Source organism: Saccopteryx leptura, chromosome 6 (assembly GCF_036850995.1).
Source record: "Saccopteryx leptura isolate mSacLep1 chromosome 6, mSacLep1_pri_phased_curated, whole genome shotgun sequence".
Taxonomy (NCBI): domain Eukaryota; kingdom Metazoa; phylum Chordata; class Mammalia; order Chiroptera; family Emballonuridae; genus Saccopteryx; species Saccopteryx leptura.
In genome coordinates this window covers 52,704,997-52,729,461 of record NC_089508.1, presented here as the reverse complement: position 1 = coordinate 52,729,461, position 24,465 = coordinate 52,704,997, and the positions used below count along the sequence as shown (strand labels likewise).

Sequence of the window (24,465 nt, the reverse complement as noted above, 5' to 3'; positions counted from 1 at the left end):
ACAAGTAAATGCTCATTTTAAAAACATGCATGACAGAAGTGTATAAAGGAGAAGGTGGAAAGTCTTTGCCTCACCATTCTGCAGGAATGATTACTGTTAACAGGGTGGTGTAGACTCTTTTATGCATAATCTAAGAGATTTTTTAAATGATTTTAAGTGTATCTTTGTGAATGCGGGAAAATTATTGACTTCATAATTGGGGTAGGGCAACTTTTGTTTGCACAAGTGGAATTCTGTTAAAGAAAGCTGCCATTCACCTGACCTGTGGTGGCTCAGTGGATAAAGCGTTGATCTGGAATGCTGAGGTCGCCAGTTCAAAATTCTGGGCTTGCCTGGTCAAGGCACATAAGGGAGTTGATGCTTCCTGCATCTCCCCCCCTTCTGTCTCTCTTTCCCCTCCTCTCTCTAAAAATGAATAAATAAAATCTAAACAAGAATTATAAAAAATAAATAATAAAATAAAATCTAAAAAAAAGAAAGCTGCCATTCACAGAGATGAAAACGAATCCCTTTGTTTATTAAGAAATTTTATAAGGTGTACTACTTGATGATTCTTTGTGTGTGTGTGTGTGTGTGTGTGTGTGTGTGTGTGTGTGACAGAGAGAGGGACAGACAGACAGGAAGGGAAAGAGATGAGAAGCATCAATTCTTTGTTGTGGCACCCTAGTTGTTCATTGATTGCTTTCTCAAATGGGCCTTGACTTGGGGGCTACAGCAGACCAAGTGACCCCTTGCTTAAACCAGCAATCTGGGGCTCAAGCTTCTGAGCCTTGCTCAAGCCATATGAGCCCATGCTCAAGCCAGCAACCTCAGGGTTTCAAACCTGGGTCCTCAACATCCCAGTACGATGCTCTATCCCAGGGGTCCCCAAACTTTTTACACAGGGGGCCAGTTCACTGTCCCTCAGACCGTTGGAGGGCCGGACTATAAAAAAACTATGAACAAATCCCTATGCACACTGCACATATCTTTTTTTTTTTTTTTTTTTTTTTGTTCATTTTAGAGAGGAGAGGAAGAGACAGAGAGAGAGAAGGGGGGAGGAGCTGGAAGCATCAACTCCCATACATGCCTTGACCAGGCAAGCCCAGGGTTTCAAACCGGCAACCTCAGCATTTCCAGGTCGACACTTTATCCACTGCGCCACCACAGGTCAGGCATATACATATCTTATTTTAAAGTAAAAAAACAAAACAGTAACAAATACAATATTTAAAATAAAAAACAAGTAAATTTAAATCAGGAAACTGACCAATATTTCAATGGGAACTATGGGCCTGCTTTTGGCTAATGAGATGGTCAATGTGCTCCTTTCATTGACCACCAATGAAAGAGGTGCCCCTTCTGGAAGTGCAGCGGGGGCAGATAAATGGCCTCTGGGGGCCGCATGTGGCCCTCGGGCCGTAGTTTGGGGACCCCTGCTCTATCCACTGCGCCACCATCTGGTCAGGCAGTGATTCTTTTTTTTAATGTTTATTTTATTGATTTTAGAGAGAGAGAGGAAGGGAGAGAAAGAGCGAGAAAAGAACATCAATCTGTACCTGTGTGTGCCCTGACCAGGGATCAAACCAGCAACCTCTGCACTTCTGGACAATGCTCTGACCAACCAAGCTATCTGGCCAGGGCTAAAATTAATGATTTTTTTTAAGGTGACTCAAATTTAGAATTACTAAGAAAATAAAATCACTTTCTTGTTTTCTAAAGAAGTGTTGAGACCACATAGATAATGGTGGTTAACATTTATTTGGAGAGTTCTGCCTTTGTTTTAATGAAAAAACTAATTTCTTTTTTTTTTTTTTTTTTTGTATTTTTCTGAAGCTGGAAACGGGGAGAGACAGTCAGACAGACTCCCGCATGCGCCTGACCGGGATCCACCCGGCACGCCCACCAGGGGGCGATGCTCTGCCCCTCCAGGGCGTCGCTCTGCCGCGACCAGAGCCACTCCAGCGCCTGGGGTAGAGGCCAAGGAGTCATCCCCAGCACCCGGGCCATCTTTGCTCCAATGGAGCCTTGGCTGCGGGAGGGGAAGAGACAGAGAGGAAGGAGGGGGTGGGGGTGGAGAAGCAAATGGGCGCTTCTCCTATGTGCCCTGGCCGGGAATCGAACCCGGGTCCCCCGCACGCCAGGCCGACGCTCTACCGCTGAGCCAACCAGCCAGGACAAAACTAATTTCTTAAAAGTCCATGGTGGCAGACCAGTGATGGGAATAGAGGGCACAGATTTTATTATATTAAATGCCAGCCACCGTGGCTGGGTTGCCCATTTGCTAGAGCGTCATATCAACACACCAAGGTTACAGGTTCAATCCCTGGTCAGGGCACAAACATAGAGCAACCAATGAATGCATAAATAAGTAAAACAATGAAACAATGTTGCTCTCTCTCAAATCAATTTTTAAAAATTTTTAAAAAAATAAATGCTAGTCATTTATTTACCTTGGATAATTTACTGGTATACGTTAGTTTAATATCTGGTTTAATATCAGTCTATTTAAAAATAAACATTGACTTCCTATAAAATAACTGTGAATATTCTGTAGTTCATATCACCTAGACCGTTGAAAAGCACCTTCTTAGAAACTGACCCATACAAGACTTTATATTTGGCCCTGGCCGGTTGGCTCAGCGGTAGAGTGTCGGCCTGGCGTGCGGGGGACCCGGGTTCGATTCCTGGCCAGGGCACATAGGAGAAGCGCCCATTTGCTTCTCCACCCCCCACCCCCTTCTTCCTCTCTGTCTCTCTCTTCCCCTCCCGCAGCCAAGGCTCCATTGGAGCAAAGATGGCCCGGGCGCTGGGGATGGCTCCTTGGCCTCTGCCCCAGACTCTAGAGTGGCTCTGGTCGCGGCAGAGCAATGCCCCGGAGGGGCAGAGCATCGCCCCCTGGTGGGCAGAGCATCGCCCCTGGTGGGCGTGCCGGGTGGATCCCGGTCGGGCGCATGCGGGAAGTCTGTCTGACTGTCTCTCCCCGTTTCCAGCTTCAGAAAAATACAAAAAAAAAAAAAAAGACTTCATATTTGATTTGTGACTTTGGCTAACATTGGAAGGGTCTCCTGGTGAGAAACCTTAAAACTCTGTTAGTTCTCTGACAGATAAAGCCAGCCTCGTTCATGTAAATGAGGTGGCTGCATAAATAAAATTTACAGACAAATCCTCAAACTTAGTTATCCTACGTGCTTTTTTCTAGGGATGCCAGCAAAAAGTGACATGCACTAACGCCTAATGCCATTTAGAGACCAAAGTGAGGCACAAAAGTAAAGTGCTAAAGTTTGTTTGCCTCTGTGTCTTCTGGGAGCCTGAGGCAGGTCTTATAATTACGTAATAGACAACCAGAAGTCTCAGAAGGGGAAATGAGGGTAGAGGGGTTGGATTGATCCACAAAACTAATTAAGGAGGCCCTGCCCAAGCACATTCCAGCAGACAAAATTGAGGAACAGCAGCCCCAATGACCCTATGTACACTAAGGCCAATATTAAATAAATATTTCTCATGTTTTAAATAATCTTTTTCACTAAAATACCTCATCATTTTTTTATCCTTAGCAAGAGCTGGCAGTGGATGAGTCCCTGCTTTGTTAGACTTATTTTTCTCCTCTGTGTCCCAGACAGTACAATAAACTGCGGAACCTGCTGAAGGATGCGCGGCATGATTGCATTCTCTTTGCGAACGAATTCCAGCAGTCCTGCTATCTCCCCCGGGACAGAGGGGAGTCCGTGGAAAAGTGGCAGACCAGGTATGGCACTGAACCGTCGTGAGTGTTCACGGGATCATCCTGTGCGGTTTCTTTACCATTGGCTGTGTGGGAATTGATCAACTGATATGCTGAAATCAGGTATTTTCTGGAACCGTGATTAATGCTGAAATGCTTAATATGTCATTTGAATTCATAACTGAGATACTTTAGAGATTGTGATTAGAGAGGCAGAGTACCCAGAGTAAGTTTGCCCCAGACCCTTAACAGCTAGTTTTGTTCCAGTGATCCAGAGTTAAAACTTTAATGCTTAGGGGAGGGATCCTACTTTTAAGCTAAGATCTCAATTTTTCTGGCATAGTTCTAGTCTTATTAAGCTGAAACTGGTAGGTCAATTCTGGTAAAACTGTTTTAGGAAGAGCCGTATTGTAGTTACATCTGCCTAAAAGCAGAGCATGAAGCAAGGACGTGGTGTGGCTTGTTTACTTCTGAGGTGATTCCCATAAGCAGGAGTGAGGAAGTAGGGAGAGTAAGAGAGAGAAGGAGGGAAAGCAGGAAAGGGTGTGTTACTGCTGGAGGAAACTGAGACTCAGTTTTGCTGAGACCCTCTGAGAAGCCCAGTAGAGTGTGCCTAAGAAGTCGCCTCGAATAGCTTTCTGTGCCCCCCAGTAGCTGAGCATCGTTCCCCAGGGGTGTTAACTCCACTCCCTGGGGCCATAAGGGGGGAAGGAGCTGCTCACCAGCTCCAGCTGAAGTAAGGTGGGCCAAGGGCACAGGTTCTCTTCTGTAGACAGCAGAAGGAACCTTAAACTGTAAAATGTCTTATCCATACAAAACATTTCAGTCATCTTTTTCCTTGTAATTCTTTATTTGTATAGCCGTGAAATATTTAAATTCTCTAAAGCAAAATAAGCATTGAAACATAACGAGTCCTTAATTATACTCGCCAGGTTCCCACAGGGCTCATACCAGAAAGGGAAAAGCAAAGCCTTCTCTAGATTGGGTTATTTGCGAGTACTCAGAATGGTCACACTTCTAACTACACAGCCTCTCACATTGTAAGATACTCAGTATATGTTGTCTGAATTTCTTTTAACTTTTAGAGAACTAAAGAAAACTTATATAGCATCTTAATTAGCAGAAGGGGAAACAGATACCCACAGAAATTGACTGTCCAACTTTATATACTTTGTTGGAAACATCCAGTCTTGAATGCATGTCTTTAGACCTAGACTCTATTGTTCAATTCAGATTCTTTTCAGGAAGGTTCTCAGACTTTAGCTATTTGCAGCCTAGTTTTTCTCCTAGCCAACCACTTGTTTCTTTATCTTTTAAGCCTCACATAGCTTGTCATCCTTGTGGTGCTGTGTCCCTCGGCCCTCCAACTGAGAAGTGTTAACAGATTGCAGAGCCTTAGGTTTCTAGGCCATATCAGGGAATAAAAGAGGTTATGGTGGCGGTTGGCTGTCTCAGGGAAGAAGAGATTTCAAGTACTTTTTGAATTATCTTTGTATTCTTCAAGAGTGTAACCTGTGTGTATATATAAAGGGTTTTCAGGATGTATTTGTTGAATGAATGAATGATTCTCTATATAAACCAAAGATTAGCAAATTAAAAGCAGCTGCAAAGTTCTGAGCTTGTGTTTGTCTGCCTTGGGAGGGCTCACATGCCCTTTGCTTTTCTAGGAGCATATACAATGCAGCCGTTTGGTACTATCACCACTGCCAGGATAGGATACCAATCATTATGGTGACAGAAGATGAAGAAGCAGTTCAGCAGTATGGAAGTGAAACAGAAGGCGTGTTTGTGATTTCTTTCAAGGTATTTCTAGCTGGTGTGTGTGTTCATTTCCTAAGTAGTTCCCAGAGGGCTCTAGGTCCCTTTGGCAATACAGAATAGGGTATATATATAAACAGTGAAGGAAGACTTCAAGAAGTGCCATGTCTTCATTACTCCCCAGCTGACTAATCTTGACTAACAAATCTGGGCAAACTACCTGTGACTATAAGGCCTACAGTATCCAAGAGTTTAGCCCAACAAGCCCCTGTTGACAGTAAACTCAGGTTTATAGTAACAGCAATAACAATATTAGTAATGGTGATGATGCTAGGTTGAATCTTATAAAATTGCCAATATTCTGTTGCTTTTGACCCACAAAAAAGGCAATTCTACATAATAGCAATAATAGCAATGGCCAATGTATATCTATGCCACACACTGTTCTAAGTGTATTATTTCATTTAATTCTTGCAACAGACTTATGAGGTAGGAGTTATCATCCCCATTTTATTGGTGAGGACGGAAGCTAAAGCACAGAAAGGCTAAGCAATTTGCCCAAGGTCACACAGGTAGAAAGTGGTAGAAATGGGATTAAAACCCGGGCAGTCTGATCTCAAAGCTCTTAACCATCATGCTTCACTGCCTCCCAAATTATTCTTCTGACTATCCACAGAACAGTTTTATTTTTTTTAAATGTTTTTTTTATTCATTTTTGAGAGGAGAGGGAGAGACAGAGAGAGAGAGAGAGAGAGAAGAGACAGAGAGAGAGAAGGGGGGAGGAGCTGGAAGCATCAACTCCCATATGTGCCTTGACCAGGCAAGCCCAGGGTTTTGAACCGGCGACCTCAGCATTTCCAGGTCGACGCTTTATCCACTGCGCCACCACAGGTCAGGCCACAGAACACAGTTTTAAAGGCCAGTCTTGTTTTTCACAGTTCTTCACTCTTCCCACTTGTGAATGCGCATGGGGCTTGAGAAGAGTAAAGGAAGGGGTGAGACGTGACATTGTTTATGTGAAGGCTGTTGGATCAGTTCAGTGTACAGATCACAGAGGGGAACAGCATTATCAGTGACAGTTTCTTGGGCTGTCTTAGCAACCCAGTTCTCCTATTTCTTAGGTGCCTTTGGGGAGAGTAGGATGAGTATTAATCTCTCGATCGACTACTGGTCTCTTCTGTCTGCCCAGTTGGTCAGTCAAGTTCCAATGGTTGATACCTTTTTGATTCAGAAACTAGAATGAGATCCTCTATTACCCCTGTCAGTTTACAGAAAGTCCAGTTGAATTTTGAATTGTAGATTCTATAAGCGTTCCCAGGTGCATGTATTGCTAAAGATTTGCCAGTAGAATTTTCTTGGCCCTGCTATAGAAAGAGCTCTGGCACACCAGAGAATCCCAGGGGCACTGGATATTAATGGCAGTGTCACTTGCTTTTTCTGTTGCAATACATCATGTCTTGTTCCTACAGAGGACAGTTGACTAAAATTACATTTTTCTACTTTTTGTGAAAATTACTTTTCTTTGTAGTTCAGTAGTATAGTACAGTTTTATTTTGTATAGCATTTCCTAAGCAAACTGTGGCCAAGGGCTTCATAGAGGTAAATGATAGCAGGAAAAAAGAGATTCTGTGAAGTTCAGATGAGAAGGAAGCCCAGAATTTTCTATAGGGACTTGAAGTTAGATGGGGAAGAGTGAAAGCAATAAAAGCAGTAGTAGAAGTTAATTTTAGTAACATTTATGCCTTCTATTTATAAATTCAGGCCTTGGATAAAAGTATTGGAAAATATTCTGCAAAAAAGTATTGGAAAATATTCTGCAAAAGCCCTTGATTTATTTGTTTTTTTATTTTATTATTATTATTTTTTACAAGGACAGAGAGTGGGATAGATAGGGACAGACAGACAGGAACGGAGAGAGATGAGAAGCATCAATCATCAGTTTTTCCTTGCGACACCTTAGTTGTTCATTGATTGCTTTCTCATATGTACCTTGACCATGGGCCTTCAGCAGACCGAGTAACCCCTTGCTCTAGCCAGCGACCTTGGGTCCAAGCTGGTGAGGCCGCACTCAAGCTGGCGACCTCGGGGTCTTGAACCTGGGGCCTCCACATCCCAATCTGACGCTCTATCCACTGCACCACCGCCTGGTCAGGGCCTTGATTTATTATTATTTACATGAAGTCCTTAATTTATATAGTATTTGCTGAATTGGAGATGTTTGGATAAATTTATCTTATTTTGTTCATTTTATTTAGTTTAAAGCCTGGTGCTTTTTAATCACTTCTTCTAATCATTTACTGTATTTATTTGCAATTTAGGGGGTAAGACTTTTTTTTTTTTTTTTTGTATTTTTCTGAAGCTGGAAACGGGGAGAGACAGTCAGACAGACTCCCGCATGCGCCCGACCAGGATCCACCCGGCACGCCCACCAGGGGGCAATGCTCTGCCCCTCCGGGGCGTCGCTCTGCCGCAACCAGAGCCACTCCAGTGCCTGGGGCAGAGGCCAAGGAGCCATCCCCAGCGCCCGGGCCATCCTTGCTCCAATGGAGCCCTGGCTGCGGGAGGGGAAGAGAGAGACAGAGAGGAAGGAGGGGGGGGGGTGGAGAAGCAAATGGGCGCCTCTCTTATGTGCCCTGGCTGGGAATCGAACCAGGGTCCCCCGCATGCCAGGCCGACGCTCTACCGCTGAGCCAACCGGCCAGGGCCGGGGGTAAGACTTTTTTATCAGTACTTTTCCTTTGGTGTTTTAGCTATAAATTTGTCCTTTTTTTTTTTTTTTTTTGACATGGAGAGTCAGAAAGAAGGACAGACAGACAGGAAAGGAGAGATATGAGAAGCACTGATTCATTGCAGCACCTTAGTTGTTCACGGATTGCTTTCTCATGTGTGCCTTGACCGGGGGCTACAGCAGAGCATGTGACCCCTTGCTCAAGCCAGCGACCTTTGGGCTCAAGCCAGTGACCATGGGGTCATGTCTATGATCCCACATTCAAGCCAACAACCCTGTGCTCAAGCCAGATGAGTGCGTTCAAGCTGGCTACTTTGGGGTTTTGAACCTGGGTCCTCCATGTCCCAGTCCGATGCTCTATTCACTGCATCACCACCTGGTCAGGCTTATTTGCCTTTTTAATGCACGTGTGAAGTTGTGCTGTGGCTTATGCAACAGCCATCATTTAAGCAAGCCTTTCAGTTAGCACTGCAACAGACCACTGTGTATTTACTTCTCACTGAATTGCCCATTTTGTTTCATACTAATCACATTCTTGTTTTAAGCACCTTTTAACAATTTACAGTACTGTTTGCCAAAGTTATTTGTTAAATAAAAATGCTCTATCTGACCTGTGGTGCAGTGGATAAAGCGTCGACCTGGAATGCTGAGGTTGTCAGTTCAAAACCCTGGGCCTGCCTGGTCAAGGCACATATGGGAGTTGATGCTTCCTGCTCCTCCTCCCCTTCTCTCTCTCTCTCTCTCTCTCTCTTCTCTAAAATGAATAAATAAATAAATTTTTTAATAAATAAATAAATAAAAATGCTCTGACCTGGGTGGTGAAGTGGCTAGAACATCGACCTGGGATACTGGGGTCTCTAGTTCAAAACCCCAGGCTTGCCCTGGTCAAGGCACATACAAGAAGCAACTAATACATGTTCATGCTTCCCACTCCTCCCCCTGCTTTTCTCTCTCTCTGTCTTCTCTCTAAAATAAATTTAAAAATCTTTTTTAAAAATAAAAATACATAAATGTAAATGCACACACACGCATGCACATTCCTATGCAGCCAACTTTTACCAAGGCTGGACCTTCTGGTGGCTTTCCTGACCTCCCTCACACAATTTTCTTAATGTTTTCCACCATTCCCAGCTGTACCACAGGAGCAGCTGCTACTAATCCTAAATATTTCCTGTTCTCCTTAGAAACAGTCAAACTCAGCTTTTACCAAACCTTTGGCCTCTGAGGCTCATACTTGTGGTGTGCAGTAGTTGCTTTGTGTTCTTGTAAATTGAGCAGAAGCTAATTCTTGGTGCTGATAAGTGATGTGACCATAGAATTGGGGTACTGATGTCAGCACAGACAGAACTTCTGGGAGGACTAGGGAAAGAAAGGAAGCAGTTTAAACAGGATTCTGAAATTAGTGGGGGGAATTCTGGAGATAACAACAGAGAGAATCTTTAAGTTGAGAAAAGAAACTAAGCTAGACTCTACCTTAGACTTCAACCTGAGTTAAAATCACATCTAAATTTGATTTTATTTTGTGAGAGTCAACCATTCGAGGGAGTGAGTGTTCCCTGGACACACAGAGGAGAAGTAACACAGCAGATCTCACCATACCCCCCATCTTGGGGTTGTGTCCCGGGCCTTTCCGAAAGAATTATGCCAAGATGTGCAATAATATTCAGTAATGTTGGCAGAGACTGACCTCTTGTTTCGTACAAGGTCATCACACTTATAACAACATCAAGTGTCACCTACACAAGGAGTGTCACTACATCTGAATAGTCAAGAAGACTGTCCTCTTGGAGCTTATGAAGTGGGAAAGCCTAACATCAAAGAATACTTTGCTCATTTGACTTTACCTGCTCTCTGCTCAGTTAACATTGCCAGTGGATTGGGGGAAGGGAGGCATTTCCTTATACATATTATTCCTTGCCATATTTATGTGCTTAAGTTTCTTGTAAAGTTCAAACATTTCAGGGTAAAAAAAAAATACAAGAATGCACATGTAAGAGTTTTTTCTGTCCATCCATTGTAGGTCCTTATCTGCATCAGTAAGATACAGATGAAGACAGGCAGACGGTCTTTATATGTTCTTGTGTATGTTATGTGCATGTGTGGGTGGAGGGGGCCAGATTTGGAAGGTCAGAGTAATCAGGGAGGTGGAAGCTTTCTGTGGTAGGAACAGCCTCCCTAGGGTTCATTTAGCCAGACTTCAGGGATTGATGAGATGGTAGAAAATGACTGGCAGCATGAGGCTGAGGAAGGTAATGTTCATTTGACACATCTGCAAAATTGCATGCTGGCAGTTCCTGTTTGGGACATTTTTTTAAATTTAAACATTTTTAGCTGTATTATTTTTTAATCAATTTATTTATTGATTAATTTTAGTGAGAGAGGAAGGGAGAGAGAGAGAGATAGGGACATCAATCTGCTCTTGTGTGTGCCCTGACCAGGAATCAAGCCAGTAACCTCTGTGCTTCGGGACGATGCTCTAACCAACCGAGCTATCCAGCCAGGGCTGGGATCTTTATAATACTACTGTAATGAAGAATTATTCTCTTCTGACCATGTTTCTCCTCTGCCTCCACTGAATGCAGAATTATCTGGACAATTTTTGGCCTGATTTAAAAGCCGTCCATGAGCTTTGTGAGTCTATCCTTCAGTCTCGGCGGGAAAGAGAGAAGGAGAGCCAGGAGAGCCACAGGAAGGAGTACCCAGAGCATCTTCCCCTGGAAGTGTTAGAAGCCGGCATTAAGTCTGGACGCTATATCCAGGTGAGACGGCAGTGCATAGTGGGCGTCAGGACCAGCCAGTGTGTTTTTTTCTCTTCTTTCCTTGCCTCCTGTCACAGGCGTCTAATTTCAAAGGCTGTAAACAAGATGGGTATGAGTAGACCAGAGCTAGCCATGATTAAGGTGCCGTGGGAGCCTTTCTTCCTGTAGACATGGCCGTCTGGTTGGAGCTGTTCTATATTGTTCTTAATTGAATTACATGTTGAACATCACACGAGTAACCTTGTAAATGCCTCCTGTCGCTGAGAAAGAGAATGTATTTTTTTAATCAAAGTCTAGAGGTTTGGCAAAATTGTAAAATTGGTCACATTTGGCTTTTTCACTCATTTGCCATTTCTCTACTCCTTTCAAGGGCCCCTTTATGACTCCCCAGTACCCAGAGCCCAGATACTGACAGGATCTTGAGAAGAAATCAAATACAGTTATTCAGATTTTAAGTTTTACATGTACTCATGTGTGTATCTATGCAGTTTTATCACATGTGTAGATTTGTGTGTCTACTACAAAAATCAAGATGTTCTCTCTTGGATTTTACCTTTTTTTTTTTTTTCATTTTTCCGAAGCTGGATACGGGAGGCAGTCAGACAGACTCCCGCATGCGCCTGACCAAGATCCACCCGGCATGCCCACCAGGGGGCGATGCTTTGCCCCTCTGGGGCACTGCTCTGTTGTGTCCATAGCTATTCTAGTGCCTGAGGCAGAGGCCACAGAGCCATCCCCAGCGCCCGGGCTATCTTTGCTCCAATGGAGCCTCGCTGCGGAGGGGAAGAGAGAGACAGAGAGGAAGGAGAGGGGGAGGGGTGGAGAAGCAAATGGGCGCCTCTCCTGTGTGCCCTGGCCGGGAATCGAACCCGGGACTCCTGCACGCCGGGCCAACACTCTACCGCTGAGCCAACCGGCCAGGGCCGGATTTTACATTTTAAAAAGCCACTCATTATTTTTATGCAGGCAGAAGTTTCAGAATAATGTACTGAAGGCCCTCCCTAAAGTATGGGTGTCTTAAATGAGTACACCTAGAGGGGCTAATGCCTCCAACTTGGGAGTAAAGTTTGCAATGTTCCTGGGAGGGTACTTTGAAAAGGAAGGTTTTTTAAAGACCACTCATCACTCAGGTAAGGTAAATCTTGGCACTTTCAACATTGATATAGATAAGAGTAGTTCAAAATGATGGCATAGTCTCTAGAGAAAAGAAACCTTGGTGATGAATATTATTTCTAAGCCAAGAAATCACAGACCTTATAGAATATTATGGGAACATTTTCATATAGTTTTTTAAAACTGTACCTTTTGGAGATAAACCAGGCCAGAAAGAAGTTTTCACATTGATATTTATTATGATTTCAGGGAATTCTGAAAGTCAACAAACACAGAGCACAAATAGAAGCTTTTGTGCGACTTCAAGGAGCCAGCAGTAAAGATTCAGGTTCAGTATACGCCTTACGTAAAGCTCCATGCTACCTTTTTATGCTGATATTACACAGTGAAGACAGCAAAGGGGACACTGTCACATCATCTATGCCATCAAATATCACCCTGTACACTGGGTATATGGGATCGTGAGGGGTTTTTTTCCCCTAACTTTTTGTTGATAATTTCTGATTTTATTGTCATAAACTTTAAAAATTATGCTAGCTGATATTTTATTGAGTGGTTACTATGTATCAGGTATTTTTCTAAGCACTTAACATAGGCCTTACTCTTTCCCACTTTTTTTTTTTTTTTTTTTTTTACAGAGACAGAGAGTCAGAGAGAGGGATAGACAGGGACAGACAGACAGGAACGGAGAGAGATGAGAAGCATCAATCATTAGTTTTTCATTGGGGCACCTTAGTTGTTCATTGATTGATTTCTCATATGTCCCTTGACCGCGGGCCTTCAGCAGTCTGAGTAACCCCTTGCTCAAGCCAGAGACCTTGAGTCCAAGCTGGTGAGCTTTGCTGAAGCCAGATGAGCCCACACTCAAGCTGGCAACCTCAGGATCTTGAACCTGGGTTCTCTGCATCCCAGTTCGACGCTCTATCCACTGCGCCACCGCCTGATCAGGCTCTTTCCCACCTTTTATACATGAGGATACACAAGGCACTAAATCCCAGAGAAGCACAGTAACCTGCCCAAGATCAGCACCTGCCAAACAGGGGCTCAAACTGCCACTGAGGCCGTTTGACCATGATTTTAAGACATTGCCCTGAACTGCCTCAATGTGCTTGCTATATGCCTCATTGGAATCACTAAAAAAGTAAAAAATGAGAAATAAATGTGTAAAAAGTTGTATGATGGAGTGTACTTTCTAGTCCTACAATGACGAGGTGAAAGAAACCCGACAGTCGAGGGAGTGTGCCTCAGTGGAAGGAGAATGAGAAGCAGCGGCTTTCCTGGGCTCCACCCCTCAGAATCGCCCCTATCGGTTCTGCAGTGTTTACAGTCACTCAGCCTGCCGGCCGCTCCTGGGCCATGTGGCCCTGACAAGTATGTGACAGAATTCCAGTGCAGGCTTCCATGGTCTCATACAGGGGACTGTTTGTTACGTATCTTAAACCATGACTGAGGGTGGCCCTTTATGAGCGCACAACATGATGGCCTGTTTCTTCATTCTTAACCTGTGGGGCAAAAGATGCTTGACCTATTATTTTTTAATTTTTTTTTTATTTATTTATTTTAGAGAGGAGAGGGAGAGAGAGAGAGAGAGGAGAGACAGAGAGAGAGAAGGGGGAGGAGCTGGAAGCATCAACTCCCATATGTGCCTTGACCAGGCAAGCCCAGGGTTTCGAACTGGTGACCTCAGCATTTCCAGGTCGACGCTTTATCCACTGCGCCACCACAGGTCAGGCATTGACCTATTTTTTTGAAAGGAAGAAGCTTTTCTTTGGAGGACAGCTGATCAGACCTCAGATACGCTATGTTTGACGTGCCTCACTGGTGTGGCACGGCCTTGGCCTCATGGGGTTTCTCTGCGCTGTCCCAAATACAGGTTTAGTTAGTGACGTCCTAATCCATGGGATGAAGGCTCGAAACCGCTCGATCCACGGAGACGTGGTAGTTGTGGAACTGCTTCCTAAAAACGAGTGGAAAGGAAGAACCGCGGCCCTGTGCGAGAACGACAGCGATGACAGGGCCGCCGGGGAGTCCCCGAGCGAGCCCATGCCCACAGGTAAGCCAGCTGGGAGGTCACAGTTACCCTTCTCTCCTTAACCATCCCGAAATATTGCAACTATTGTTACTCACTTTTATTTATTGATCGTGATGAGAGAGAAAGAGAAGGAGAGAGAGACGGGAACACAGATCTGCTCCTGTACGTGCCCTGACTTAGGGATTGAACCATCAACCTGGGAAAATGCCCTAACCTACCGAGCTACCGGCCAGAGCACAATTATTAATAGTCTCTTTTTCTATATTATCAGTTTCTTTTCTCTGCTGCTTTATTTTATTCTCATCAGCACCCAAATATGCTATATCTCCTGTCTTAAAACAAAAGCAAAACCCGCTTGAATCCCACATTCCCTGCCGCTACCTCCCTTTTCTCTGCTTCAGTTTATGGTGAGACTCAGTGAAACAGATAACTATGCATTCTCTCTGCTTCCTCTTTACCCATTTTTTCCCCAAGACACTACATTCAGGCATACCCCTCGGCCCCAAAAGGAAAACCTCGGCCTGACCTGTGGTGGCGCAGTGGATTAAAGCATCGACCGGGAACGCTGAGGTCTCCGATTCAGAACCCCAGGTTTGCCTGGTCGAGGCACATACGCGAAGCAACTACTACAAGTTGATGCTTCTCGCTCCTCTCCGCCCTCTTTCCTTCTCTCTCTTTCTCCTTTCTCTAAAATCAATAAAATAAAATCTAAAACTAAAATAATTTTAAAAAGAAAAGAAAAGCTTGACCTCTTTTCAAGATCACCAGCAACCTCATTGCCAGCAGTCCTTGGCATCTAAAACTTGTCTGCAGCGCTTGACCCGTGGACCACAGCCTCTTCATTAGCTTCTGGGTTCTTCCCCTCCCCTGCTGGCTGCTCGCTCTCTGTTCCCCTGCTGGGTCCTCTCACCTCATCGTCCTCCTGGATGTACCCAGCTGCCCCGGGATCTCTTTTCCTGTGCGCTCCTCCTAGAAGGGTTCGTTCGTCCTCTGGCTTTCTGCCTCCAGCCCAAACCCCTTTAGCCTCAAGTCCTTTCTACTCAGTTGCCTATTTGGCATCTTCCCCTGGATGTCCAGAGTGCATCTCAAACTTAACACAATAACAAATTTCCGATTTCCACTCCCCAACCCGCTCCTCGAGTCTTCCCCATCTCCATAAATGGCAAGTTCATTCTTACAATTGGCCAGACCCTGGAATCATCCTTGAATTTCCTTTCACACATCAGCAAGCCCTGGCAGGTCTAACTGAACTCAGCCACTCCACACTCCGCCACTTCTCTCCTGCTTCAGTCCTCTGGAGCCCCTTGGTGAAATTTTCCCAGCAGCCTCCTCACTGGCCTCCTGCTCCCACCCCGGCTCCCAGATAGTCTTTTCTCCACACAGGAGCCACTGCAATCCTCTTAAAAGTCTAGGTCTTACCGTGTCTCTGCTCAACACTCTTCAATACTGCTTCCTGTTTCTCAGAATAAAATCCAAAGTCCTTCCTCCAGCCTACAGGTTCCCACCAGGTTGGGCTGCCTTCTATCCTTGTCCTCCTCATCATTCTGCTCCTGCCACACTGACCAGCTTGTCCTTCCCACCACCGGAAACAAGCCGTCCCCAAACATCTCATACCTCCTTTCCTCGCTTCAAGTCTCTGCTCAGATGTCACTTTATTTAAAATGGCTGCTACTTCTGGCTCTTTCTTACTCTTGGCCACCTTACCCTAATTAAATCTTTCTTAGCAATCATCACTACCTCAAAAATAGTCATTTTTTTACTGTTTAGCACCCCCACAGACACTCAGACTAGAGTGTACTTTCCAGGAAACCAAAGACTTTGCTCTGATACTGCTATATTCCCTTCACCTAGAACAGAGCCCTGGGAGGGGCTCAATAAATGTTTATGAGAAAAAGAGATAGTGCTTTTAACTACAGTACGTCCATAAAGTCATGGCGCACTTTTGACTGGTCACGGGAAAGCAATAAAAGACGATAGAAATGTGAAATCTGCACCAAATAAAAGGAAAACCCTCCCAGTTTCTGAAGGATAATGTGGCAGCGTGTGCGCATGCGCAGATGATGATGTAACATCGTATATACAGCGGAGCAGCCCACGACCATGCCAGTCAAGATGTGGACAGTTCAGAGGAAAGATCAGTGTGTTCTGTGGCTCTCTAAATTCGAATCCGTGACCAAAGTGCAGCGTGAATATTGGCATGTTTATAACGAAGTACCACCACATAGGAATAACATTACTCGGTGGGATAAGCAGTTGAAGGAAACTGGCAGTTGGAGAAATCTCATTCTAGTAGACCATTAGTCAGTGACGAGTCTGTAGAGGCTATATAGGATAGCTACCTAAGGAGCCCTAAAAAATCTGTGCATGCCCTGGCCAGTTGGCTCAGTGGTAGAGCATCGGCCTGGCGTGCAGGAGTCCCGGGTTCGATTCCCGACCAGGGCACACAGGAGAAGCGCCCACCTGCTTCTCCACCACTCCCCCTCTCCTTCCTCTCTGTCTCTCTCTTCCCCTCCTGCAGCCAAGGCTCCATTGGAGCAAAGTTGGCCCAGGCGCTGAGGATGGCTCCATGGCCTCTGCTTCAGGCACTAGAATGGCTCTGGTTGCAACAGAGCAACGCCCCAGATGGGCAGGGCATCGCCCCCTGGTGGGCATGCTGGGTGGATCCCGGTCAGGCGCATGCGAGAGTCTGTCTGACTGCCTCCCCGTTTCCAGCTTCAGAAAAATACAAAAAAAAAAAAAAAATCTGTGCGTGCCCACATTGAACTGCACTGAATAGGTATGAAACTGGGAGAGTTTTCCTTTTATTTGATGCAAATTTCACATTTCTATTGTCTTTTGTTGCTTTCCTGTGACCAGTCAAAAGTGCATCATGACTTTACAGACACACTGTATTAATTTTGTTTTTTAGTCAGTGATGATTAAAAGTGTTATGTATCAGATTTAAATGATTTGTATCCTTTTTGTATAGCATGTTAGGCCAAACAATCTTGACTGGTGGGAAAATGCAAGAAAAATAGTAAAAATGCACAGTAGAGGACCTGGGTTAGAAAAGTGAAAATCATTTACTTTTCCCAACACGCCTAACCCTGAGCTCCTTAAGGTAAGGGCAAAAGAGAAAGTGGGACTGATGGGTTCTAATTGTCACATCAGGCCCCACAGAAGAAAGTGCACACTGACAATGTCATTAAACATTTTTTAAAATCAATCTTAATAATAAAATGCTAGGAAGACCAATGTTTAAGTATCTCTCGCCTTGTGTGGATGTACTTAAGAAAAGGGAAGGGGATGTTGTTCCCTGCTTTTTTCCTCACTGCTGAACTGGGCAGAGTCCAGATGGGTGACATCTCACCATTTAAGGTTTTTTGTTTTGTTTTGTTTTGTTTTTCTAAAGGCAGAGTGGTGGGCATCCTTCAGAAGAACTGGCGGGATTATGTGGTGACATTTCCATCCAAAGAAGAGATCCAATCCCAGGGCAAAAATGCCCAGAAAATCCTAGTTACGCCTTGGGATTACAGAATTCCCAAAATCCGAATTAGCACTCAGCAAGCGGAAGCCCTCCAGGTAGCTGACATTGTGTCTTCCATTTTCCCCAATTTGCCAGCTTTTGAGCAGCACCAGAAAACATTGTTAATTCCTTTGCATAAGAAGGGATAAATTATTGATGGCATCTGGTATTCAAGCTCCTGTTTTTCAAAAATTCTAAATATATAAAACCATCTATTAAGTAGTCCTTGGTTAATAAATGAAGGCCAGAGAGAAACCGTCCTAGAAAGAGCTGTGTAAGGCTACTAGAGAGAACATACATTATCCAGCTGTCCAGCACAGAAGCTTTGAATAGATACACTGTGCCAACACTAACAAGCTTTCTTCTAGCAAGCGATACAGAAATACAATCACTCTGCCCCGCAGAGATGATATAGTGGTTCTTCACAGAATCGATTATCCATAAAGGAATATAGCACCAGAGAGAAGACATAAACAAAAAAATTAGAAATTAACCTTAATGGTAGCAACGAGTATAAGAATCACCCAATTTGATTTGCCTGATGTTTTGCAGTTTCTAAATGAGACGCTGAAGCAGGATGTCCCCAGCCAGTAACCTGCTCATTGTGCACCTTAACATCTTGAAGCCTTTCTGAGGCCAGTTGGAACTACTCTCTTTATGCATGGTTTGCAGGAATTTGGGGCCCTTGGGGTTCAGTCACACTGATACCTTCTTCCCCACCAAAAAAATGTCTTTAAAAATTAGAAAGTGCCTGACCGGGCGGTGACTAAGTGGATAGAGCGTTGGACTGGGATGCAGAGGATCCAGGTTCAAGACCCCGAGGTCACCAGCTTGAGCATGGGCTCATCTGGTTTGAGCAAAGCTCACCAGCTTAGACCCAAGGTCGCTGGCTCAAGGAACAGGTTACTTGGTCTGCTGTAGCCCCACAGTCAAGGCACATATGAGAAAGCAATCAGTGAACAACTAAGGTGTTGCAATGAAAAACTAATGATTGATGCTTCTCATCTCTCTCCGTTCCTGTCTTTCTGTCCCTGTCTATCCCTCTCTCTGACTCTCTGTTTCTGTTAAAAAAAAAAAAAATAGAAAGTAACTCCCATGCACAAAAAAATGAGATTATTGTTTTGAAATTTAATTTGGACAATGGGTAACTGAGTTTTTCCCTTGTGTTGCAAATGTTAACTAAAATATGTTACAGTTGGCTTTCTTTAATAGACCAAAATTTCCAACCCATTTGATGTAGAGAGGTGATGCTTCCCTTCAATGCACTGGGCCAACCATTTATATACCATCTGGAAATCTAGTAAAACAGGAAGATCTATTTAAACAAAATAATATCCACTATTTGTAAATTGGCTACTGTCTTTGGAGCTTAATGCTGTTTATCTCTTATTTGTTTGGTGCTTCAAATTAATCGATCCATTTAACTCCTGGCACTGGCCTCGTGTTTTTTTCTTCTCTTTTTGTGCAGGACTTCAGGGTAGTTGTGCGCATTGATTCCTGGGAATCAACATCCATGTATCCAAATGGACACTTTGTGCGTGTTTTAGGAAGAGTTGGAGATTTGGAAGGAGAAATTGCAACCATCCTGGTGGAAAATACTATTTCAGTTGCCCCTTTCTCAGAAGCTCAGGTCAGATTTCCTTGAGAACTTAGGTTGGGTGAAAGACATTTACTACATTTTCGTTTTGCCTTTGTTGTTGGTTTCATTATTAAGAAAGAAAAAAATTTTTGTGTTATATCACAACCACTGTCTAAAGCCACACGTAATAGAAAAATCTTACTCCTCTTTATTCTGTGTTGGGACTAGACTGAAATCAGCTTCAAGTGCAAAGTTAGTTTCCTATAGCCTCACAGTTGTCAAAATTTTATATTTTCGCCTGACCAGGCGGTGGCACAAGGGAAAGAGCATGGGACTGGGATGCAGAGGACCCAGGTTTGAGACCCTGAGGTCGCCAGCTTGAGCGCGGGCTCATCTGGTTTGAGCAAAAATCCCACTAGCTTGAACCCAAGGTCACTGGCTCCAGGAAGGGGTTACTCAGTCTGCTGAAGGCCCGCGGTCAAGGCACATATGAGAAAGCAATCAATGAACAACTAAGGTGTTGCAACGCGCAATGAAAAACTAATGATTGATGCTTCTCATCTCTCTCTGTTCCTGTCTGTCTGTCCCTGTCTATCCCTCTCTCTGACTCACTCTCTGTCTCTGTAAAAAAAAAAAAAAAAATTTATATTTTCCCACTGCTTAAAAGTGGTATGTCAGTGTCCTATGTACTCAGTATACACCCACCCCCAGCAACTACAAAGGTGCCTAGATACAGACCCACTGGGCTCCACTCCTCGTCATAATCATTTAACCAGAGGCCTGCAGAAAGGCACAGGAGGCAGCTTCTTGGGTTCCATACAGCTCTGATCCATGGGTAAAAAAAATCAAGCTCATTATGATGTTATAAAGTAACCAGCTAGTTCCACAGAGACACCAAGGTTACAGAAGAAATTTTAGCAGGAGCTTTATTGCCTGCGACATGCACAGGGCATATCAAACCCAAATCATGCAGTACTGAACACAGTTCTGAGGCTGCTTTTAAAGACAAAAATCACATACTGGTTGGGGAAAAAGGGGGAGCATGGTACAAAAGTCATTAATCTTACTAACAAGCTCATTGAATTTTACTGTCTTCTTACAATGTTTGCCTATAGGATCTATCAAAAGGAAAAACATTCTACACACTAAGACCATAAGATAACAGAGTAGTGATAAATGTTTTATATACCTGACAAAGACATTCCCAAACATTCTAGGATTTACAGCCTATCCCTGTCGCCACAATAGTGGGAAATGTTTAGTTTAGGATAAGGAGAGAAGCTAAATGAAGTTACTTTTGCTAAGAGTGTTGGAGTTAGCTTATTAGGAAGTCTAAAGCTAGTCCCTGCTTGCTTAGTTTACAAGTTTTGCACATACAAAGAATTTCAAAATGATGATTATTAGAAAGCATATAAAATGTTACAAAATACAGGTTTTTCATGCAAAGGAGGGGGGGCTCGTGATCCCTTTGTCTAGAGGTATATGTCACTCATGACTCAAGGATGGGAGGGTGAGTCAGGATTAGTGTAGGAATTTTTAATTGAGATACGTAAACATTGTTTCCTGAAGGCTTTTAAGAAAGAAGAGGCCTGACCAGGCGGTGGCACAGTGGATAGAGCGTTGGACTGGGATGCAGAGGACCCAGGTTCGAGACCCCGAGGTCGCCAGCTTGAGTGCGGGCTCATCTGATTTGACCAAAAGCTCACCAGCTTGGACCCAAGGTTGCTGGCTCGAGCAAGGGGTTGCTCAGTCTGCTGAAGGCCCACGGTCAAGGCACATATGAGAAAGCAATCAATGAACAACTAAGGTGTCGCAATGAAAAACTGATGATTGATGCTTCTCATCTCTCTCCATTCCTGTCTGTCCCTGTCTATCCCTCTCTCTGACTCTCTCTGTCTCTGTAAAAAAAAAGAAAAGAAAAGAGAAGAGAAAGGGGTTTTCAGTTAGGTTCTATCTTCTTTGCTCTGTCTAGCGGGTGGCAAGTCTCTTTCCAGAGAACTGTAGGAAGTAGTTAAACTATAACTAGCTGACTCAGTTGCCCCTGCAAGCTCTTCTCCTTGTTTTTTTCCCTCAGAAAGGAGGGGTAAGGGGGCCTGACTCTTCCTTTTAAAATACTAATGTTAACAGTTTTGCAGTTCCTTGGCACCTTATCACAATGAAATAGTTTTTGTAACCTTTACAGAAGACAAAAATTTCAAGAACATAAAGCATCAGCTATTTTCATCACTGTAATCTTTTAAGATCCTCATAAATTTTGTTTATTATTTTTGCAGGGCTATATTCATAGTATGCACATACTATTTTCTGTTCTGCTTCTTTCCATTAAAATTATTTTTATATATTGACATAGCCTACTTATTTTTAATAGTCGTGGCAAATTATTGTATATTGTATGTACTCTAGTTTGCTTTAGCGCTCCTCAGTTGTTGGGCATTTGGGCTGCTTACTATTTCAGTATTATAAAAAATGCTACTTCAGACACTTTTATAAACACTGCTTTTTTTCTCTTTTAATCATCTTCCTTGGAAGGTAATCCTTAAAGTGAGATTACCAAATCAAAGGACATAAAAAATTTAAATAGCTTTTGTTATATATTGGCAGATCGTTCTCCAGAAAAAATTGACCAGTTTGCATTGCCATCAAGAGCATATGGGTGTCCTTATTTTCATGGAGATTTTGACAGAACAATAGCTATAAAAGGAAAATATTTTGAAATATTTTGCATTACTAAATTTTTATGTTTAACATTAATTTCTAGAAATTATTTGTTGACTTGTTTCAGCTCTTCATGAAAATATTAGAATAAAATAAAGCATAGATTAGACTTATAGGACTAGAATTCTCTTCCCTTTTAGCCTACTTAACTGCAAATTGATGGTTTAAATGGGTAATAATAGAGAGAAAATGCCCTAGATTGGTCCTGCTTAAATTATCTTTGAGGAATAAACTTGAACTATTTAGGACATGTTGATTTTTTTCCAGAGCTTGACTTGAATTAAAAGCCAATTACATTTAAATAAATGAAATGGATCACTTGAAAATGGGGTAGAAGCCCTGGCAGATTGGCTCAGTGGTAAAGTGTCATCCCGGCATGTCGAAGTCCCAAGTTTGATTCCCAGTCAGGACACACAGGAGAAGCAACCATCTGCTTCTCCTCCCCCCCCCCGCCCCCTTCCCCTTTTTCTTCCACTCCTGCAGCCATGGCTCGATTGATTCCAGCAGCACCTTGGCTCCAGGTGCTGAGGATGGCTCTGTGGAGCCTCTGCCTTAGGCACTAAAAATAGCTTGGTTGCAAGCATGGCCCTAGACAAGTAGAGCGACGGTCCCAGATGAGGGTCACCAGGTGGATCCCAGTCAGGGCACATGTGGGAGTCTGTTTCTCTATCTCCCCTCCTCTCAAATAAAAAAGAAATAGAGAGAGAGAGGGAGGGGAATGGAGGGGAGGGGAGGGGAGGAAAATAGGGTAGGGGCTGTACTTTGTAAGCCACCCATTCATTCCTGCTCCAGCCCCCATAACTAAGGAGGCTGATGAAAGTTGCAGGACATTCCTGTCAGACCATGAAGGTCCTCGAGGGCCGGAGACTGTCTCTTCTATTGACTTGGCTTTCCAAAGCCTAGCACACTTTTTGACACATGAAGCACCTAGTAAATTATTACTGATCAAGAGAAGCAAACATGGGTTAACTGTGGAGGGTAATGGGGAATGAATGGGATTTCTATGTGGTCACATTGAGAATGTCAGAGTAGCTTTTTATAGGAAATGTGTGTTGAAGGAATTGCTGAATATTTAGTCTCTTGTTTTACAGATGTGTGAGATGCCAGTAAACACACCAGAAAACCCCTGGAAGGTGAGTCCTGAAGAGGAACGAGAACGCAGAGACTTGAGGAAAACCCATCTTGTATTCAGCATTGACCCCAAAGGTTGTGAAGATGTGGATGACACACTCTCAGTCAGAACCTTAAATAATGGCAACCTGGAACTTGGGGTCCACATTGCAGATGTCACACACTTTGTGGCACCAAATTCTTCTATAGATATTGAAGCTAGGACAAGGTAATGTTATTTGAAATGATCACTGTAATTATGTAAATGTGACTGTAACTATTCTAGTTCCAGATTTTCAAAACCTAGATTTCATAATTTTTTACAATTTTTTTTAAAGGTTTAATATCACCTACAAGGACATCTTTTTTTTTTTTTTTTTTTTTTTTTTTTACAGAGATAGAGGGATAGACAGACAGGAAAGACAGGAACGGAGAGAGATGAGAAGCATCAATCATCAGTTTTTAGTTGTGACACCTTAGTTGTTCACTGATTGCTTTCTCATATGTGCCTTGACTGTGGGCCTTCAGCAGACCGAGTAACCCCTTGCTCGAGCCAGCGACCTTCGGTCCAAGCTGGTGAGCTTTGCTCAAACCAGTTGAGCCCGCGCTTAAGCTGGCGACCTTGGGGTCTCGAACCTGGGTCCTCCGCATCCCAGTCCGACGCTCTATCCACTGCGCCACTGCCTTGTCAGGCAATTTTTTACAATTCTTAAGATCTCTTCCAGAAAAAAAAAATTGAGGTGCACTTTCCCTTTTCCTTTAGAAAAATAATACCTTTTTTTGTGTGTGTGTGGCAGAGACAGAGAGAGGGACAGATAGGGGCAGAGATGAGAAGCATCAATTCTTCGTTGTGGCACCTTAGTTGTTCATTAATTGCTTTCTCATATGTGCCTTGACTGGGGGGGCTACAGCAGACTGAGTGACCCCTTGCTCAAGCCAGTGACCTTGGGCTCAAGCTAGTGAACCTTGCTCAAACCAGATGATCCCGCGCTCAAGCCGGCAACCTCAGAGTTTCGAACTTGGGTCCTCCACATCCCAGTTCAACACTATCCACTACGCCACCACCTGGTCAGGCTGAAAAATAATACCTTTATCAGTGTACCTTGCTTTTGGAACAGAACCTGTTCATACATTGTTTTCTTCTAAACTGAAATGGGTTAAATTTTCATGTAGTAGTAGTATGTTCTTTTATATAAATACTGGATTGTTACACTCTAATTTTTTTTATACAGCTAAGAGTCATGTCACTTTTTCTTTTTTATATCAGTGGAAGCATATTCAGCCCAAAGCAGTATCACTTACAAAAGTGGGAACATGGAAGTAGCTTTATTTCCCAGTCGGCTGCACTGTATGAAAAAAAAAAAAACAGCCTTGGGGAATTTTGTATTAAAATTTCAATTGTTTACCTCCCAGCAGCCCATGCAGTCAGCAGTTCTGCTTCTTGCTGCTGAAGGTCATGTACC

The 24,465-nt window shown here is 43.6% G+C and overlaps 1 protein-coding gene across 1 annotated transcript in view; it reads left to right on the top strand.

The window, feature by feature from the left end:
• Positions 1–24,465, top strand: part of DIS3L (DIS3 like exosome 3'-5' exoribonuclease) — a 42,795-nt gene that overhangs the window by 8,840 nt on the left and 9,490 nt on the right. The window contains exons 3-10 of the mRNA XM_066342138.1: positions 3,599–3,727; positions 5,371–5,506; positions 10,772–10,948; positions 12,311–12,389; positions 13,935–14,114; positions 17,485–17,654; positions 19,067–19,228; positions 22,984–23,231. Coding sequence (XP_066198235.1) covers positions 3,599–3,727; positions 5,371–5,506; positions 10,772–10,948; positions 12,311–12,389; positions 13,935–14,114; positions 17,485–17,654; positions 19,067–19,228; positions 22,984–23,231 — 1,281 coding nt within the window. The remainder of the gene's footprint in view (positions 1–3,598; positions 3,728–5,370; positions 5,507–10,771; positions 10,949–12,310; positions 12,390–13,934; positions 14,115–17,484; positions 17,655–19,066; positions 19,229–22,983; positions 23,232–24,465) is intronic.